Here is an 18,911-nt window from a genome sequence, read left to right on the forward strand (position 1 = left end):
CTGCATGCCTGACAGCGCTTGGGTCTCGGGCTCAGCTATCTCCGGCTCATTTGCAAGTTACATGCCGCATGATCAAGGCAGTGTTAATGAAGCGAGATTGAATGGAATGACTTGACGATACAGGCACCGCACTGCCCTGCTATCTGATGGCAGGCCACAGCATTCGCGTGATCCGGTGAGAGGATGGTCCAGATCTGGGGTGGTGCAATAAATAGGAAAGGTGAAAGACCAGAGCCTCAGCGAGGCACGTTGTGGAGTATTTGGAGCTTTGCATTCACTGCGGCACAGCACATGACCCGAGGTCGAGTCTAGATCTAGGTTTCGGCGCGTACGGCGCGTTATTGAAACTCGAGGCACGGACTGTTTACCCACTCGAGCCAAACACACCCAAGAACCCCAGATATCCTCCCGCGTTTTCCTCATTACTCACTCACTCTCACTACTACTCACCATTCTGTCCGCCATGCTCGCTGTCCGACAAGATCCTGCGGCCAACCCGAACCCCCAGCCGAACCCCCAGCCCAATCCCAACCCTCAGCCCAACCCCGCTGCGGCGCCGACGCAACAGCCAGCGCCCAACCCCGCAATCGGCCAGGCGAGCGCGGTCAGTGCCCCCGGAGCTGGTGCGCCCGCGCCCGCCTCCAGCCAGCCCGCCAACCCGAACCCGGACCCGGCCGCCAACCCGAACCCCGCCGCCAACCCGGCCGCCAGCCCCAACCCGAATCCCAACCCCGCCAGCCCATCCGCAAACACCCCCGGCACATCCACTCCAGCAATCTCAGCGGGTGGCAGCAGCACCGCAGCGCCATCGCGACCGGCTGACGCCAACAGCTCGAGCTCGAGCTCAGGTTCAGGCTCGAGCACGCGGCCCGAGCGCTCCGATAAACCAAAGTACATCCCGAACGTGACGGACGCGCAGTCGAGCGCGCCGCGGACCAAGGGGCTAGGGATGGGGATTGTCGCGCTGGCCGCGCTGTGGATTGTTGTGCAGTAGTTGTATACGGACTTTGTACAGTACCAGATTGCTCTGTTACTGACGCGCCAGAGTGGAGTTGCGTCCTGGGTGGGCATGTGAACAGCGCTGTGATATTCAACTCCTAACCAAGATATGGCAGTGCTGTCCATCCCACGTGGCTCAACCCACCCCACCAGCATTTGGGTCTTGACGGTGAAGAACTGAAAGTCAGGGATGGGTGCTGCTCACGATCTCGGCGTCGCCTCACGAGAAGAGCAACGGAGGATCACAGACCTGGCCGACCCATTACACGCGAAAGACTGCATAGTCCGGCAGCTATTAAAGAGTCCTAGTGAGCGTTGGGCACGCACTTGCCAGCATTACAAGTCGCCTTCTCTCCGCAATCCACCCCCTGTGTCGAGTTACCGCCGTAGACGCCAAGCGCGCATCCGCCGCATTGGTTCCCATCGCTCTCGACATCGACACACTCGTATCCAAAGCTCTCGTCCTCGTGGATCTGGCACGGCGTCCTTCCCTCCGGGCACCACGGGGCTGGCAGACCATTTGGCGCCCCACGCCGCCGGCTCGCAGACCGCTTAGAAGGAGGAGGCGCGTTGCCATAAAGGAAATAAGCGCTGCCGTGGCACTTGATCGGGTCGTACTCCTCTACAATGGGGGGCGCCTCGGGGTCGAAGCAGTATGCGCTCCACCGCGTGCGGCGCGGCTCGCCGTACTTGAACACCATGACTTGGTCGGCTGGGCGACATGCCTCAAAGGCCGAGGACATGCGCGAGCTCGAGCCAATCGTCACTGCGTTGCGGGTGTCGACAGTGTTGGCGCATCCGAGGAAGCCAAACTCAGTGATCATGTAGCTCTCGTAGTTTGAGCCACACTCGCCCTCATTACCCGTCACATAGGGCTGGAAAGAGAAATCGAAGATGCCGAGCGCGTTCGGCGTGCTTCCGCACTTGCAGACGCGCGAGTTACGGGACCAGTACGCCATGTCACTGATGCGGGCACAGTTGGCCTGGGGTTAGCCGCGAAAGAGGCTAGCAGGCGATAGTGAGGTTGAGCCACCAGGTAAGGAGGGTCTGGCCCATGAAGCCCAACAATGGCTCAACAATCCGAGCACCATGCTCAACACTCACGACACATGACCCAGCGTCCGGCGCACTGGCGGTGAAGATCGACGTCCATGTACTGGTCCGCTTGATGCATCCCGTGAACGCGTGCGGCGAGATGATGGGCCGAGAGAACGGCCACCAGAGGAAGAAAGCGTTGGCGTCTTGCGCTGCAAGGAGCGCCGCGCCGGCGGCGAGGGCGACTTGGGAGTAGAGCATGCCGCGAGTAACGAGCAGGTGCTGGTAAGGAGCGAGCGAGAGAACAAAAGTACGAGCAAAGAACGTGTGATGGGCGCCACACGCTTTGGGCAGCTGTGTTATATCTCTAGTCTCGGATCAGGATGCGTAGTCTGATGCTTCTGTCGGCGAACATGAGTTCATGACGGGCGGCCACAGGCATCTTCGCTAGCCACCACCTCTTCTGGTCAGTCTTCAGCACTTGTTCCCGATCCCCTGGCGGCAAGTCATTCCCCCACCATCCGCAAGTAATGATCTTGGTCTGCTTTTGCAGAGCAGACGCGTGCCGCGCGTCTTGCCCACCACCCCTGCTCTTCCCGGTTACGAGATGGCCCGACATTCCAGGCGGGGGGGGCTTGAAACATTATCCGCAGGTACGGGATCAGGATCCGCGTTCGCCTTCGTTGGCGCTGTACCGCATGCCGAAAGTACGCACTACCCGCCATCACAGTGCCCGAAAACCAAACGCGTTTCACCTTGCGGATCTACCCCAAAGAGTTGTAATGTTGCACGTGATCGCACATACCCAAAATCCGGCTTGACGCTGGAATCCAACGCTACATTAGCGCGTCGAGATGGCAGGAGCCGCGCAACCACAAGCAGACATGCTTATGAGAGGTTGAGGGGTGCCAAGAGGCGATTCCAAATCGGTGGATCCCGTAACGGGATCGCGCGCGATAACGTGGAGCGGAGCGGAGAGCGATCCAGCACCTGTCCGCCACCATCTCAAGCTCCGTATCGATCGGGCTGGTCATCCATGTGTCTTGATATGTCATGATCTGTCTTGGCGAACGTCACTCAGGCTGGGCAGGCGCCCGCCTCACAGCCATGTTTACATGCTTCTTCTGTCTACAACTCTACTTGTTGCGATCTTGCGCAATGATAGCACATTTTCTGGTTGACCATGCACCCATCTGCCCTCTTGGCATCACTCGATGACTCTGAAGGCATACGCCCGTCATTGTCCTTCTCACCGCCTGTTCTCGTCAGCCTCAACAGCACGCATCGTCTTCCTGTTGTCAGTGAAGCTTGAGGCTGCCACTCACTTCTTTCCCTTATCAGGTTTGGCCTCGTTTCCGAGGGTCTTCCCGTTGGCTTTCGCATGAGCCGTAGCCGCCACAGACGAGGCTGGCTCTGCCTTCCGGTAGAGGGTCCCACTACTTGAGCAGTCCGTGGTCGGGCTTCTCTGCTTCGTGCGGGGCTTAACCTCGGCCTTGTGCATTTCGGCAACAGCAGGAGGCTTGGTTGGTGTAAGGCTGGAGGGGAAACCTAATCTGCGCCGGAACTGAGGGTCTACAGCGTTAGGGGACTTGACAGACAGTGCCGCAGCGTACGCCGGGCGAACATCGCGCTGAAGAGGGTCCAGGGAAACGGTTGGCGCTTTGGACTCGTTCACGCTCACAGACGCAGCGGTTTGGTTAACATTCGATGAGTAGCTGGGAACGCTGTTTAGGGTGGAGCCTGATCTGTCCGTACCGGGCGAGGGCGAGTTGGTCGTGTTGGATCTATCAGGGCTGGCGACGACGCCGTCCGAAGGGATCGGCACTTGGGTGCCATTGCTTGACTTGGCGACGGCGACCTGCGCGGGGGGATAGATTGCCTTGGTCGTACCCACCCCATCCGTAGGCTTGGCAGTCTTACTGAAGTTCGTCACGGCTCCCGCGACCGTCGCCACTGACAGTGGCTTTGTCGGTAGCTGAACTAAGACCTCCTCTTGATTTGGCGTCGGAGCCGAAACACGACTCACGCCCTAGGATCAGCGCCAATCTCACACCCACCTACGTCACTGGCATCCGCACGGACTGGCGCCGCCGGTGGACGCGTGTTGGGTGGCGAGAGGAAATATGGCGAGATTCCAGTACAGGCGGCAGGCTTCGCACCATCTGGGATGGCGGTCTTGATGACGTTGTCGGGGAAACGCTGCAGGCCTGCTTGGTCATACGCTTTCGTAACGCTGGCGATATGCGGATCGCGTCCTCCTGCGGCGGTGCGAGGGAGAGCTCGGCCTTCAGGTTGTCGATAGTGCGCATGGCGTCGGCAAGCTGGGTCTTGATATCCTTGATGGTGTCGGCAGAGTGGGAGAGCTTGGCAAGCTCCGCCTTGAGAACGTCGTTGTTGCGTACGAGGCTGTTGAAGGCCTCGAGATCTGCCTTGCGGTCGCTCTCGAGCTTCACGATCCGGGATTTGAGAGTGGCCACGTCCTCTTGTGCCTTGTCGGCGACGGCGTGCCATCTCTGCGCTTCGTCCTCCCACGACATCCCGTCGGCGTAACCAGCGCTAACCAGTCCGCCACCGAGTTGAACGTCAGCCTTGGCAGCGGCACGGCGGCACGCGTAAGCGTTAGCGACAATGTCGTTCACATTGGCTTGAAGCTTCTCGAGCTGGACAACGGGGTCAAAGTTCGACCGGGCCACCTGCGGGATTAGGGAAGGAAGGTCAGGTGGTGGAAGGAAGGAAAAGAATGTGGGTGGGCCTGCGGGCGTGAGGGGAGGAGAAGGAGGACGAGGAGCCCTGCGAGTGGGAAGAACGCGGCGACCGCGACCGCGACCACGACCGCGACCACCCATGATGCAAGAATGATGGGATAAGAGAGATGAGAATAAAGTGTCAAAATGAGAATAAGTTTGTTGCGGTTTTAAATTGTGACGGTGAAAGGAAGGTTGTGTGACGATTCGCACTCATACACACAAATCCACATGACGGTGAGCCACTTGAACAATGAACCCCACAGCCTCGACATGCTGGGTACATGACACGTGTACACGGTGGGTTGCAAGTCGGCTTGCTGTCTGAGATCTGAGATTTGTAGGGCGCTGGGTCCATAGGCGTCGAGGAGTGAGTAGAAGACAGCTCAGTGGATGGATGTGGAGCAAAGTCCATGTTTGGTCACAACCAGATCCTGGGGTCCATCCCCCGCTCGCTCAGTTCCGTCAGGTGACAGGGTACGACAAGTCCATTGCTCAGATTATACAACGGTGGCAGCATCGTGCCAGAATGGGACCCACCTCGAGTGGAGTTGGCGGGGACATGTCGTGGGCCGTGTGAGCGAAATGGTTGAGTCGACAAGCCCCGAACAGAGGTCAGGGGAGCCGTTAACGGTGCGACTGATGCGCGCTACTCAAGACGCGCAGACCACTCGGCTTGTCGTCCCGCCCATGCCGCACGTTCCGGTGAGCGTCCAGAAGACGCGGAACGAGACTGCCGACTTAAGGACGCATACATCAGTATCAAGTGACGCGCAGAACCCGACGATCGCGGCCGTGCACACACGCGTGCATCTGTTTGAATGGTTAACTGCTAGACTGCCTATCTCTCTTCGCTTCTATTGTAGTGTATGTTGTTTCGGTATCCTGCAGTCAGCTCCGACACACTCTAGACGCACTACTTGTCCTGGCCGTAGCGGTTCTCCTGCTCGTTGAGGTGGGCCGGGCGGAGCTTCTCGTCAATCTTGATGACCTGGGGTTAGTTGATACTCAGGAGGGAACGTGTCTCGGCTCAGCTTGGCGGCGGGTGGGCTCAGCCGTGCAATCAGAGACGAGCTCAGGAGCCATCCCCAGACGGGCCCCACTGCCCAACCCCACTGCCCAGCCCCACTGCCCAGCCCCGCTCCGCGACTCACCTCGTCGGCGAGCTTGTCAAACGCCATCTTCCACTCCCAGTTGGTCGTCATCAGTGCGTCCTTGACATCGTCCTTGAGGCCGCGGTAGAACCACTTGTTCTTTGACGCGGGGTCCTTCTCAAACTTTTCCTCGCACTGCTCGGCATACTTGACGAAGCGGTCGCGGTAAGACCGTGCACTGCCATGCTGCTTGAGCTTCTTGAGCTGCGAGAACGCCGTCTCCTTTGGGTCCGGGTTGCCGAAACGAGCCTGCAGGTCCTCGACAAACTTGTCAAAGGTGCCCCCCGACGCGTCGGGGTGTGCCATCGCCCACTTGAGTGCCGTGCCGCGGAGGTGGCCGGTCGCGAAGATGACCTTGGCGCTGTCGGAGGAGAAGGTGCTCGGCTCGCGTTCGAAGCACTCGTCGAGGGAGGCGAGGAAGGTGCCGAGGTCAGAGCGCCGGCCCGAGAAGGCCTCGGGAAGGGCGAACTCGTCGTCGGAGGCAGACATGGTGTGTGTATATGTAGAGCGAGAAGAGAAGTTAGGCTAAGAGGGAGAGGGGACAAACAGTGGTTGGTGTTATACAATCAGCAAGGACACAGGCAAGGAACGACTCAGCTCGTGAGTGGGCGAAGGCGTTCGCGTTGGTCACATGAGCACCAATCTGACGTCACCCGGAGATCCCTCCAGTGTCCGGCCCATTAGTGACAGCAGAATCAGGCACGGTCCGACAAACCAAAAAGTTATCAATTCAAGGCCGCATAGCTCAGCTGGTTAGAGCATTGTACTAATACGAAGTTCGTATCAGTGATGCAAAGGTCGGCAGTTCGATCCTGTCTGTGGTCACAACCTTTTGAAGCTTCCCAATGATATCAACATTCATGCACCACGCTGAGCCGGCATAACGCAAGGCCATGTGGAAACAAATGAAACACAGACCTGATATGAGGGTACACTACTTTTGCATGCACTTCTATAGCTATTTAGCACCGCCAGAGTGCTCCCCCGGGTTGTTCTGCGTCGTGCACTGGACATCGAGGGCGCTATTGTCCATGTTGAAGCAGAACGCCTGCTTGGCCCCAGCGGGCGAGGTCACGCTGATGTTCTCGGCGCGAATGCCGTAGCACACGTCAGGCGACGAGCACTGGAAATAGGCCATCTGCGGGGCATACTTTGTGCTCGCCTGTCCCGCAAAGTTCTTAAACGTTACGTCCGAGATGGTCAACTTGGATGGGAACTCGGTGCACAGTGTCGCGTTCTTCTGCCCGTAGCATTGGGTGATCGTCATCGCGTAGTCGACGTTGGTCAGCTGCCAGTCGGTGAACGTAATGTTGTTGACGCGACCCTCGCCGCCGCCGCCCTGCAAGTCGACGCTCATCGAGGCTGCGCTGCCAGGCCAGACCTTGATGCGCGCTCCGTCCGACGCGTTATTCATCGAGATGTTGGCGACGTAGACATGCTCGACAATGTCGAACGTGCCAGCGTACTGGCCCAGCGAGCCAACCGACATGCCGTGGGAGCCGTTGCACCACATCGACTGGACGAGGATGTGTGTCGAGTTTGGCTTGAAGCTCACACAATCTGCGGTCAGAATGACTCTGGCTGATACATGTACTCACCGTCGCCATTGTCAACGTGTCCATTCTGGATCGTAATGTCGGTCGAGCGGTACGTGTCCCACCCGTCCGTGTTCTTGGCCTCATGCTCGCTCTTGCTGCGCCCAGTAATGTCGATGCCGTCAAACACGACGTTGCTCGAGTTGGCGACAAACGAGTAGTACTGCGGCGAGTACCGCCACTTGAGGTCGGCGATGATGCTGTTCTTGAGCCCGTCGACGCCCATCAGAACAGGGCGCATGATCAGCTTGTCCTTGGCGAACAGGTCGTACCACGCCTGTCCGTTGCCGTCGAGCGTGCCGCCTGGAGTTTAGCTTGCTGGAGAAAAAAGAAAAAAAGGCAGCTCACCGCCGTAGATGAACACGTCATCACCACCGAGTTTGAAGAAGGTGGTCACGTTCTGGAAAACGAAGCTGAAGCCGGCCTTCTGCCAGTAGTCGGTGTCGTTGGTGAACCTGATTGTACCTTGAATGTCTGTCGTCAGTTTGGGTGGCCCTGTCACAGCTTAACCTACCGAGGTCGATCGACTGGAGGAAGGTAAGATCCAAAGCCGTGCCAATGGTGTACGTCGAGTCCTTCTCGAAGACGACACGCCCGCCATTGTTACAACTCTGCATGGCGGCGAGGATGGCCTCCGAGTCGTCCCCGCCCGACACGGGCACGACGCAGTCACGCGTCCGCACAGCGGGGGACGGGAAGGGTACGCGCGGCTGCATCGGGCTTGGCGTGATGGTGGGACGCGTCGAGCCGCCCTGGCAGTGTGGGTTGCCCTTGCCGTTGCAGCCATTGCCACCGTTACCGTTGTGCTGCCCATTATCGGGCTTGCCGTTGCCGTTTCCGGGGGCCGGGAGGGCCGCAGCGAGGGCGAGAAAGGGCGCAAGTGAGAATAACCTCATGGCTGTCGTTTGTGTGGGACTCACTCACGCCGTCGTCTGTCCTTATATCGGCGCCACTCCGAGGGCGCTGTGGGTGTGGGTACTGCTGCTGTGACGTCCGTGTGGGTCACTGCTGCTATGACGTCCGAGCCGGCGGCCCGGGGTGAGCCTGGGGTGAGCCCGGCATGACGGACCGGGGGTTCGTCATTAAGGTTGGCCGGTGTGATGCACAGAAGAGGGAGACGGTGGGAGCTCAGACACTGTCGAATGTGGAATGTGGACAACCTTCGGTGAGAGGAACACAGTTCGGAGTGGACAGCGGCCCGGCCGGCCCGATAGCTGCCAAGAAGCTGCGGAGTAGAATGGTCGATAGGTCAGGTGATACACATATGCCGCACATGGTGATCAAAGGGGATTTCCAGAATTGTGTGACAAATGAGTTGTGAGGAGAGAGAGCAGTAGAGGAATGGTGAGGAGCGTGGACACCAGCAAAGGAGAAGGTCAAGCTAATACATATTCCAAGTTCAGGGCATTACAATATTCCACAATCGCCCACTATTCTATCAAGCACTCACTCCAGACCAGCACGGTTCACCAGCTCAGTAACGAGCTCCATGTTCCCGACCAACTTGTTCGCCATTCCGAGCGCAATGTCCTGGTCGTTGGCTAGGACCAGAGCGTGCCGCCTCCCCATGGATAGGAGGAACGGCTCTTCGATCCCCCGTGGCTTCCACTCGCAGTTGGAGGCCAGCTGCTCGAACGCCCACAGCGCAAACTCCGTACCGTACTCTTCAGGCGCCTGGAGTTAGACCATCTGACTAACCGCTTACCTTGTACGAGAACACCACACTGCGAGCGCCGTACCCAAGCACCTTTACGAACTGAGATCAGCGCTCGCTCATAGTTGGTCTTCTGATTCCACTAATACACTCACCCTTGTGATACGCGCCCGAGTAAACTTCTTTTCCCACGCCTTGGTGGCGAATATCTTCACGGACGTGCCCTGCACCAGCAGCGTTCCCCAAAGCCGTTCGGAGCCGAGCAGCACCACCATCCCATTCGGGACGATGGCGTAGTAGCTGTCTCCGACTGTCCATGGGCAGGATGGGAACCGCAGGGGAGGGCCAATGGCAACGTCCGAAGCGAGCCGCCGTGCGAGCGGGCCGATGATGGAAGAGCGGTAGTCTCCGTCCCACAATGCCTTCACGGCATTCCACGCCGTGAGGTATGGCTTCTCAAGGAGGTACCGAAGGAAGGGCGCCTCGAGCGCGTTCCGCGCAACGAAGAGGTGAGGAGGTGCGAAGTGCTTCGGATCAACCGGAAGGTTGATGTCGCGCGCGAGGACGAGGACGTGGGCTTGCACTGTCTCCCATGCGGCGGCATAAGCTGGGTCGGCAAGGTCTCCGGCGAGTAGCGCTCGGGTTACGGCGTGGCGAGTGCGCAACGACAGGTCGCACGGGGCGGGAGGAGGATTGGAGATCCGAGCTGTGGAGTATCGGTTGTTCTCTATCTCCTCAACGTCCATCTGCCCGTCATCCTCGTCGCTCGTGTCGTCAACGTCACTACCGCTGCCCGCGCTCGCCGTGGGAGCCACCTGTCGCTGTCCTAGGACAGCGCGAGCCTCGGTTGGCAGCCCAAACTGGGCGAGCGTGTCGGCGTTCGTGAAGTCCTTCACTGGGGCTCTGCGGATGCTAGTCTTGGATGCATTGGAGGATGCTGGAGTGACATACTCTGGGACGTTTGCCGCGGCGGGGACACCGAGGCTCTCGCGCACCAACGCGTTTGTGTTTTGCCGCGACTGGGCGGGAGGCTGTCGCGTTGGGATGCTGAGAGTGATGGAAGGGGTGGTTGACTCCGAGCGGAATGGCAGCGCTCTCTGCCCAGCAGAGTCTGAGTTGCTACTCGATGGTGCGGTGGTCTGCTGCGGGAAGCTCTTGTCGCGGACCGTGGCCACACCTTCGGCCGTATCAAAACCCTTTCTCTTAGCGGGCTTGGTTGTGGCGGGGCTAGGATTGGGGCTAACTTCCACCTCGGCGAGCTTCGACGTTACTTCGTCGACGATGCCATCAGGCGTGTCGCCCTCGGCGACATGCTTCGCGGCCTGCTTGGTTACGTTCTGCCCCTCCTTGCTTGAAATGGATGCAGCAAGCGGATTAACCAGTGGCACGGGAGGCAGGTGGGCCTCCCAGTCGATTGGGCCGAGGCGGTCACCGACCCCTTCAAAGCCGAACGCGCGGTGAACCCAAAGGCGGAAATCTTTCCAGGGTTCGGAGGAGGTGTATTTCGGGTCCTCTGTGGCGCAGACGCAATGGCCCTTCGAGATGTAACATCCCATGCAGAGCCTCGTCTTGCCGTTCTTGATGATCATGCAGGGGTACTGGATCCTAACACAGCGCCCGCACTGCTGTGCGAGAGGCCGGATACCGTCAGTGAAGTCGGTGTAGTTGATGATCCACATCTTCCGTCAGAAAAATACACCCACAGATGGATTACGGGCTGGCGAGTAGAGTTGGAAACAAGATAGGAATCAAGGGGCAGGGGAAGTGGGGAACTCACCAAGCGGACACCCTTGACAAAATCACGGTCAACCTGAGCTGCCAACATTCGCCGCTCCAAGTCGGTAAACCCATCCCACATCAACTTCTCCACTACCGGTCCCAGAGCGTCTACGCCATTCTGATCCAACCTTAAAGAGGCGTACGCCTGCGGGGTGAAGTGGGTGCGGGGGTCGTACAGAGGGTGCGATGGGTGACGGCAGTACATCCGTCCGGCGTGAAACTGGGCGACGCGCAACTCTACCTGCTTCCGGCGTAATTCGTTCTCGCGAACGGAACGAACTGTCTTCGAGGCACCGCGGGCTGACTGCTTGCTCTTGGTCCCACGTTGGGTGGACTTGGCGTTGGGCTTTTTGATCGGCTTGCCATTCTGGATGGTGGAGGAGGCGCCCTCGGCGTCGTAGGGACTGTCGCTCGATTCTGAGGCCGAGCATTCTGAGTTGTCGAAGCGCGGCTTCTTGGAGCGACGCTTGGATGATCGCAGGTCATACGAGTCCTCGATGCGGCGCTTTGGCGGGGGTGCGCATTCAGAGTCTTCGATACGGCGGTTCGGGGGAGGGGGATTTGAGAAGCTGCGCGACCTGCCGCTCACGCTGCGAAGTGTTCCGCTGATGGCGCGGCTAGTGACGCGGCTGATCTTCCTCACCGGGCGGTTGACGGGGTCGCCTGTGTTCTCCACACCATCATGCTGGAGGGATGGAAGCTCGCGTCTGTTGAGGGCGGCGGCGTTGGTCTTGGATGTACTGGGACGGCGAGAGGGGTTGAACGGGGTGAGGGGCGTGGTTGGGACTGGTCGCTTGGGACCAGCCGTGTTGTGGCGGCGGGTGTTGAGAGGTGGGAGGTCGGTTTGGGACCCTTGGGTGCGGCTGGGGCGCCGAGCAGGATAGCTCGACATGTTCTTCGGTAAGAGGTCAGATGGAGGTGGTGACCCCGTTGGTGGAAGCTGTTCACGACCGGCTGGAGGTCCTTTAGAAGGAGGACTTGGAAGTTGAAGCGAGGGCGTTGAGCAACACGAACTCGGAACAGTTGAATGTGTTGGTGTGTAGTGTTGTTTGTGTTGGCGGAGTGAGGAGGGGCGGTAGTCGTGTGGCCAGCACACGTTGTCGTCGACAGATATCAAGAGGCCAGCACACTTTGTCGTTGACAGATATCAAGAGGCAAGAGACAAGTGGGGAAGAGAGTAGAGTGTGAGAGATTTGATGGAGCAGAGGAATGGATAGGCAGATGACTATGAGAGTGAAGGAGAGAGGTGCAATGCGGGGCTGTTATAGCACCTGGGGGAAGGCGTGAAGCGGGTGCTTGGTCGTAAGTGGCATTTGTGTGTGGGGCTGAACGTTGTTCTACGCTCTGACCTCTGATCTGTCTGGCTTCATTGTCCCCTCAGATGAGGGGCTGGTTGCGAGGTGTTTGTGTGCATTTACCAATGACACGCCGTGGGCCGGCAGGGTCGGGTGCTTCACGACGCGATCTCCAGCATTAGGCTTCCAGGCCAGTACCAGGTAACAGTGATGCACAGCCTGAACAAGAGGAGATGATGTTTATTTTACTATAATTGTGGTGGGAGGTTGTCCAGGTGTTGTTGATTATTGGGTGAAAGGGAAGGTTGATCGCGCCGGGCATACATTGCGGCAAATGACGGTCTAGCCAGGTCTGAAGGAGTTCGAAAGAGACCAGAAGTGCGAATGGGTAATTTTAATTCATGAGAACGTTACTCGAGAGGAGAGACAAGGTTGAGCTGAGTGCATAGTGGCCAGGCAGTGCTCGGTGATGGGGTGATCGGCTCTACATGCCACGTCGCTCCGCTTTGCACGCAGTTGGCCACCGTTCTAGCACTATATCCGCGAGTATCTACAGCCTGCTCAGCTTGGTCTGTAGCCGCGAGGGCAAGGCAGCCGCGTGAGTGACTGGATGGATCGGAGGGTGAGGCAGCTGGTGCCTGACAATCGCTCAAAAACAGTTGAAACCTGTCGTTTAGCTATTGAACACCTCAGTTTCGCTTAGGTATTTGTTCGTGTTCACTGTGTGGCATGGCACAAGCACTAAAAAAATGTTACAAGGTTCTTTCCAATCGTTACCAATATCCATGGACACCAGGGCATGGATATTGCCCAGGTGAGGCCCCAACTTAGGCTTTCTGCTTGCTCTTCGCCTTAGCGCTCATCTTCTTCTTGACCTGCGTCGCCTTGGCAGCGGTGCTGGGAGTGCTCTTCTTTATGGAGGCTTTGGCGCCAGCGACGCGGAGTTTGGATGCCGCACGCCGAAGGGCGCCCATTGCACTGCTCTCCACCTTGACCTCGGGCTCGAGAGACACCATCTGTGCCAAGGGCTGCTTGGAGGTCCGACGACGACGAGCGCCCATGGCACTGCTCTCGGCGTTCACTTCAGGTTCCAGCAACACGCGCTTGGCCACGGGCTGCTCCGCCTCAAACTCGTCGTCGTCCTCCGCCTCGCGCTTGATCGAGGAGCGAGGCTCCGAATTGTTCTTGGTCCTCTTGTTGTACACCCTCAGCACCGGGTCGAAAGGGAACGGTGGGTCCAGCTCGGCCAGGTCGATGGGCGGGAAGTTTGGCCATGCGCTTGGGTTGTCCAAGCGTTCGAGCCAGACCTGGAAGTCCAGGTGGAACTTGGGCTCGCGGGTGGCACCCTCCTCTAGAGCGATATAGCAAACGCCCTTGGAACACTCACACGCTGCACATGTGGGAAGACGGGGGTTTTGGCTCTTCCTGACCTTCTTAGGCAGCCGCGTTTGAGTGCACTGGTAGCCTCCCGTCACACAACGATGGCATGCCTGGTCTTTGGGGCGGAAGATGTTGGCGACGTCGGTGTACTTGGCTAAGTAGATAACACGGACTGCTTTCGGGAGATCGCGGTGAGGGTCGCCGTCCTTCTTACGGCGTGTGCAGACCATGCGCTTCTCTTCGTCGGTGAATTGGCGATAGAGCTCGCCCTCAAGCTGGTGGGAAAGTTCTTTTGTGCCCCAGACCGACCAGTGCTTGATGAGCCACTCGTCGATGTTGGTGTCAGGGTTGTACAGTGGGTTCTCCTTGGCGTAGGCGTAGAGCTTGCCCGCCTTGAAGTTCGCCAGCTTGGCTTCGGCGATCTGCTTGTGCGCGTCGTTCTCCTGTTGGCGCCGCTTCGCAAGGTGGATTTGGTGCTTGCGCTTTGCCGACATCGGAGGGGACCCGGGTCCCTTGTCTTCGCGAGGCTCGTCCTCCTCCTCTTCGTCTCCCTCCGGGGAGAAGGTGTCGTCCTCGTCCGAGTCCAGCTCGCCGACGTCCTCTTCGGTACTCTGGTCAAGCTCCTCCTGCTCCTGGTTGTCGTGCTTCCACTTAGGTTCAGGGAGCTGCGGTGGTGCGGGGCACGACTTGGACTCTTCAATGCGCTGGCGCTTGAGGATGTTGACGTTGCTCACTCTGTTGAGAACAGCGGATCCAATCCGCTTGAGGTTGCCACGCGAAGGCCAGGTGTTCGAAGAGGCTGATTTGGCCCGCGTAGCGGGAGCCTTGGATTTTGTCTGAAGGACAGTCTTGCGCTTGCCATCTGAGATGGGAGCAGGAGGGGCGAATGTGACGGGTGGACCAAACGACTGGAACGTGGGGCCTGTAGGAGAAGTGGTGTTGTTGGCGACGGTCGGGTTCGAGAAAGTAGGGAGAGGAGGGGAACTACGGGCCGGGCCGCTCACAGCGCGGATAGAGACCGCACCAGGGACGGCCTGCCTGGCCGGAGAGTTGGGAAAGCGCGGAGAGATGATACGAGTCGATGGCACGTTCAGGGGAGGGGAGTTCTCGCTGCCACCAGGCGGGTACCAGAAGAGCTCCTTGGGGACTGTGGGTGACGATCCCGATACTCTGCGCAGAGGAGAGAGGGGCCCCGAGTTGGTGTTCTTCAGGATACCTTGAATCGGGGGGAGGCGGATGTGTGGAGAGCGCGGGGTGCGCTTTACCATACTAGGACCAAAGGGATGGGCAGAGGGCTGGTACGCAGACCGGTGCTTGGAAGGGCCGCCTCGGACGGGCTCGGAGTAGAACTGGGCCGGACGAGGCGGGCTGCTTATTGCTGGGACAATGGGACGGTGAGCGGGTATGGGCTCCGGAAGGTTTCGGATGTTGTTTGAGGGAGGCGACTGGTGGATAGCGGCCTGGTGGATAGCGGCCTGGTGGATAGCGGCCTGGTGGATAGCGGCCTGGGGTGGAGTGTAGACCGGGCGGGGCCCGATATAGAGCATGTCGCTGATCGGGAAAGGAACGTTGGCGACTGCTGGCATGTGGCGGTTGTCGAGATAATGATGATTTTCCGTCATTTCACTGCTGGCCGTACCGCGCGTGTGGCTGGGAGGCTGAGAATGGTGGCTGGGGGCACCAGTGTAGTGGAGATCAAGGAGGGACTGGGCTGCGGTGGCCTCTCCTTCATGGTAGACTGGCTGGGGCGGCGCGGGGGTACGAGCGTGGCGGAGGGAGAGGAGGGCTTCGACGGCCATGGCCTCGGGCTCGCCGATCATGCTGAGAGGGTGCATGGTGGTTGAGAAGTACCAGGGTGACGTTGTGGAAGAGGTGCTGGGTGGAATAAAGGGTGGTGTTGTGGGACAAGTGCTGGGCAGAATAAATCAAAGTGTGGAGTGAAGGACTGTGGATAGGAATGAGAGTGATAGGTGTAGGGAGGTTGTGAGGGAGAGTGATAAGAGTGTAGAGAAGCTGTGAGGGAGATGGAGCAGTTGGCGGCGGGGCTGCTGATTTATAGACACGCAGCAATGTCCGCAGTGTATGAAGGATTAAGGAAGCAGATAAACAAGGACCTCTCGTCTCTCGGCTCTGTGGGGAGGATGGCAGAGGGACACGTTTGGAAGAGATGATGAGCTCGAAACGGCGAGAGAGCTGTGATCACCGGGTCTGGGTAGGAATAATGGGGCGAGACATGCATGTATATCACTTGGCATGGTCACTGTAGAAGACGGCGGGGAAGGGAGGGAGAGGGGACGATTGATGATGTAACGAACAATGACCCGACACTGCCCCGCGATGATGCGGAGTTGGGTCTGCATCCCTTTTCGACATACAGAGAACCCCTGGGGTCCTGAGAAGAGCGACTGACATGAGAGTCGAAATGGACAATGACCGATGGTATCGGCGGCCAGACGTGCAGGGAGTGGAGTGTGGCGGTGTTGTGGTGATGTGATGAGATGGTGATGGCGATGGTGATCTCATGGCCGGATTTCATTGTTCTACGGCTTGGGAGTCAGGGGAAGTGTCAGAAAGTAATAGCGCAGCAGAGTAGCGGCGAGCGTAGTGACCACGTCGACGGGAGGAGTATGGCAATCTCCCGCTGGTTGCAAAGTGCCAGTCAGCTACACAATTGGTTTGAATAAACCGAGATTTGGTTGCCGTGGATCCCAGGGCAGGGTGTCAGGCACCAGCATCGAGAATTAATACATGTACAATATGCGATGGCAAGCAGGCAAGCACTATTGGGACAACACTCTTCGATCTGGAAATCTGGAGAGCTAGTGAGGCGCTGGAGGGGACGCTCAAGAGGCGGAATGGGGCGTGCTAGTCAAAATCCACTCCTTTGACCAGCTGATCAGGGGTCTTTAGCCTCTACTCGTTGGAGGCGCTTAGGACGCTTTGAACCGTGCCCGGAAGACGACTCGGCTTCAGGCTCGGTGATGACCAGACTGGTATCAGCAACTTAACTCACGGTTTGACCTACCCATCGCCAGGAAGAGCTCCAAGGACTGGGCTGGGAGTGTGGAGCTGTAGTGGGTCTACAGTTGGGGAACGCGTGTCATCCAGCCCTGGCACGCTCTCGCCACGGAAGAACTGGGGGGGCGAGCTAGAACCTCCCGAGCTGGAGCGGGTGCGGACGCGACTGAGGAACTGTGAGGTGGAGCTGCGGCGGATGCGGCCCTCAGGAGAACCGGAGATAGGGTTATCGGTGTTCAGCGAAGGTTGGAGCGTGTTGGTGCTGTCGTCGCCCATCCACATCGCGTAGAAGTCGGGGTAAGGCCCCACGTCATCAGGTGGAGGCACCGTCTGTCTACCATCCTTGCGTTGGTTGCTGACATTCTCGCGAAGCGTCTTGTCCAAGTCCTTCCACTTGTACATGGGTGCACTGAGAGTCCCATTCCCAAGGCGGTCGGCGAGGTACTTGACCATAGCCAGCTTTTTCATCTCCTGGACGCCACCTGGGGCCTTGTCACGCTCGGCACGGCGTGTCTGGCGTACTTCCCGGGCATTGCGCTGGCATTTGGTGATTGTTGTCCTCCGAGGGATGAGTGGAAGGCGGTCCGCGTGAGCCTTCTCGAGATTTTCGATCTTTGCAAAGGCAGCATCCTCCTTGGGGTCGATATGGGCAGGGACGCCGTGGGGGTCGAAAGGGCCGACCTCCTTTTCGGGCCGCTGCCGCTTAGCGAACAGTTGGCTCAAAGTAATCTCTCCCTTCCAGTACGACTCGAGGTCCTTTATCCCCAAACGAGTCTCCTCGAGCGGCTCAGCGAGCTTGGAATGGGAGCAATCCGCCTTGGAGACGCGACACGGGATACAGGCAGACCGGAAAGTTCCTCCCTTCTTCCCGGCCTTGTGCTTGATGTCCGTCTTGGTAAACATCTCGTGATCCACCATGCACGACCAGCCACCGCGCTGGCAGCGGAAGCACTGTTGGTAAAACACAACGCGGGTGTACCTATCAGTGTAGTCGCGGAGCCAGATCTGTTGTCAGTTCTGATGGTGAGCAGACGCGCACAATGAAAAGTGCCTTCCAGAGGTCGCGGTCGGGCCAGTCGTACAGTTGCTCCTTCTCGCTGCCCGTGAGACGACTATAGACAGTCGCTTCGGGGACGAGAGTCTTGCCCCACCCGGTGCTGCTGCTCCAAAGCTCGGGGTCCATGTTCGTCTCCTCGTTGAACTCGTCATTGCATGGGTGCCGCATGTAGATCTTGCCGCACATGAAGTTGTTAACGAGGAGCTTGTCGAGTTCATCCTGGGAGGGCTTGGCGATTTTTGTGCGCTCAGTAATCCAGTCTCTCACCGCCTTGATGTAGGCAGGGTTGTCTCGTTGTCCAGGGGGAGCTGTAGGGCACGGCCGCTTGAGGGCCATTCCAGCAACTGCAGGCAGTTGTCCGGTGCCAAGTGATAGGACCGGCTGGCTGCTGAGCTTGCCCTGTAGGCTTGACTCGGTAGTCGGCCGGCTGGTGGCACGAGAGCGCTTGGTTGGGCGTACGGTGGCTGCTGAGACTGTTGAATTGGCCGTAGGGTAGGAGCGCTTCGTACCAGAGGCAAAGCTTCCACTGAGTGAGGAATGTCCCTGACCGTGGTTGTCGATCTTGACCTCGGCGTCCGTGGATGGCGAGCGGTGTTGCCCACGACTGTCGCGTTCCACGTCCATTACAGCAGCATTGAGAGCCCGCATTCCCGAATGGAAAGGACCCTCATAGTTCCTAGTGACCGACACGTTGACAAGGTTCATTGTCCCAGAACGCGAGCGGCGAGGGGAGGTGCGAGTGTAGCGAGCGGCATTGAGAGATGCGCTGCCAACTGCAGGGCAGGAGGATGATGAACCAGACGCCTTATGTTGGGCGACTTTGTCCTTGACACTGGAGAGGTGTGGGTATAAAACGCGGTCGAAGTTATAGTCTTCGATTGGCAGGTACGCACCGTCGATCTCGTTGAGATAGAGATCGACAGCTTGTTGAGGGTAGAGACGGCACGTCTCGTCAGCAAGCAAGAGCGAGATGTGTGCCATTGGGCCGTTGGGGTGGCCGGCTGCGAATGGGTCGGCGAGCAGGCGAAGGTTGTTCTGCGCCTCCGCCGGTTCCTTGGGAGGAATGAGGGCTGACATGGTGTGTGTACTCCCTGCCTGCTTGGTGGATGGCGCTGCGGAATGCTGGGCCGATGTAGCAGAGGAAGGTGTGAGGATCTATGGGGTGGATGGGGCGGTGGAGAGGGATGGGAGTGAATGAGTC

General features: G+C 58.7%; 8 protein-coding genes across 8 annotated transcripts; 1 reads left to right on the forward strand and 7 right to left on the reverse strand.

Moving 5' to 3' along the window:
- Window positions 1-463: 463 nt before the first annotated feature.
- CcaverHIS019_0301320 (uncharacterized protein) lies at window positions 464-994 on the forward strand (the record flags this gene model as incomplete). The annotated part of the gene is made up of 1 exon (XM_060598545.1): window positions 464-994. One exon carries the CDS (start codon window positions 464-466, stop codon window positions 992-994), a length of 531 nt encoding a protein of 176 aa, XP_060455328.1.
- A 310-nt stretch (window positions 995-1,304) lies between these two features.
- CcaverHIS019_0301330 (uncharacterized protein) lies at window positions 1,305-2,295 on the reverse strand (the record flags this gene model as incomplete). Its single annotated transcript, XM_060598546.1, has 2 exons — window positions 1,305-1,982; window positions 2,104-2,295. 2 exons carry the CDS (start codon window positions 2,293-2,295, stop codon window positions 1,305-1,307), a joined length of 870 nt encoding a protein of 289 aa, XP_060455329.1.
- A 988-nt stretch (window positions 2,296-3,283) lies between these two features.
- Window positions 3,284-5,342, reverse strand: CcaverHIS019_0301340 (uncharacterized protein; the record flags this gene model as incomplete). Its single annotated transcript, XM_060598547.1, has 4 exons — window positions 3,284-3,326; window positions 3,360-4,063; window positions 4,194-4,727; window positions 5,319-5,342. The coding sequence occupies 4 exons, from the start codon at window positions 5,340-5,342 to the stop codon at window positions 3,284-3,286; spliced, it is 1,305 nt and encodes a 434-aa protein (XP_060455330.1).
- A 352-nt stretch (window positions 5,343-5,694) lies between these two features.
- On the reverse strand, window positions 5,695-6,421 carry CcaverHIS019_0301350 (uncharacterized protein; the record flags this gene model as incomplete). Its single annotated transcript, XM_060598548.1, has 2 exons — window positions 5,695-5,769; window positions 5,933-6,421. The coding sequence occupies 2 exons, from the start codon at window positions 6,419-6,421 to the stop codon at window positions 5,695-5,697; spliced, it is 564 nt and encodes a 187-aa protein (XP_060455331.1).
- A 469-nt stretch (window positions 6,422-6,890) lies between these two features.
- pgaX (uncharacterized protein) lies at window positions 6,891-8,423 on the reverse strand (the record flags this gene model as incomplete). Its single annotated transcript, XM_060598549.1, has 4 exons — window positions 6,891-7,492; window positions 7,531-7,830; window positions 7,876-8,001; window positions 8,042-8,423. The coding sequence occupies 4 exons, from the start codon at window positions 8,421-8,423 to the stop codon at window positions 6,891-6,893; spliced, it is 1,410 nt and encodes a 469-aa protein (XP_060455332.1).
- A 550-nt stretch (window positions 8,424-8,973) lies between these two features.
- Window positions 8,974-11,852, reverse strand: CcaverHIS019_0301370 (uncharacterized protein; the record flags this gene model as incomplete). The annotated part of the gene is made up of 4 exons (XM_060598550.1): window positions 8,974-9,201; window positions 9,233-9,283; window positions 9,337-10,860; window positions 10,959-11,852. The coding sequence occupies 4 exons, from the start codon at window positions 11,850-11,852 to the stop codon at window positions 8,974-8,976; spliced, it is 2,697 nt and encodes an 898-aa protein (XP_060455333.1).
- A 1,230-nt stretch (window positions 11,853-13,082) lies between these two features.
- CcaverHIS019_0301380 (uncharacterized protein) lies at window positions 13,083-15,470 on the reverse strand (the record flags this gene model as incomplete). Its single annotated transcript, XM_060598551.1, has 1 exon — window positions 13,083-15,470. One exon carries the CDS (start codon window positions 15,468-15,470, stop codon window positions 13,083-13,085), a length of 2,388 nt encoding a protein of 795 aa, XP_060455334.1.
- A 1,061-nt stretch (window positions 15,471-16,531) lies between these two features.
- Window positions 16,532-18,787, reverse strand: CcaverHIS019_0301390 (uncharacterized protein; the record flags this gene model as incomplete). Its single annotated transcript, XM_060598552.1, has 3 exons — window positions 16,532-16,625; window positions 16,661-17,658; window positions 17,693-18,787. 3 exons carry the CDS (start codon window positions 18,785-18,787, stop codon window positions 16,532-16,534), a joined length of 2,187 nt encoding a protein of 728 aa, XP_060455335.1.
- Between the last annotated feature and the right edge of the window lie 124 nt (window positions 18,788-18,911).

Source organism: Cutaneotrichosporon cavernicola (genome assembly GCF_030864355.1).
Source record: "Cutaneotrichosporon cavernicola HIS019 DNA, chromosome: 3".
Taxonomy (NCBI): Eukaryota; Fungi; Basidiomycota; class Tremellomycetes; order Trichosporonales; family Trichosporonaceae; genus Cutaneotrichosporon; species Cutaneotrichosporon cavernicola.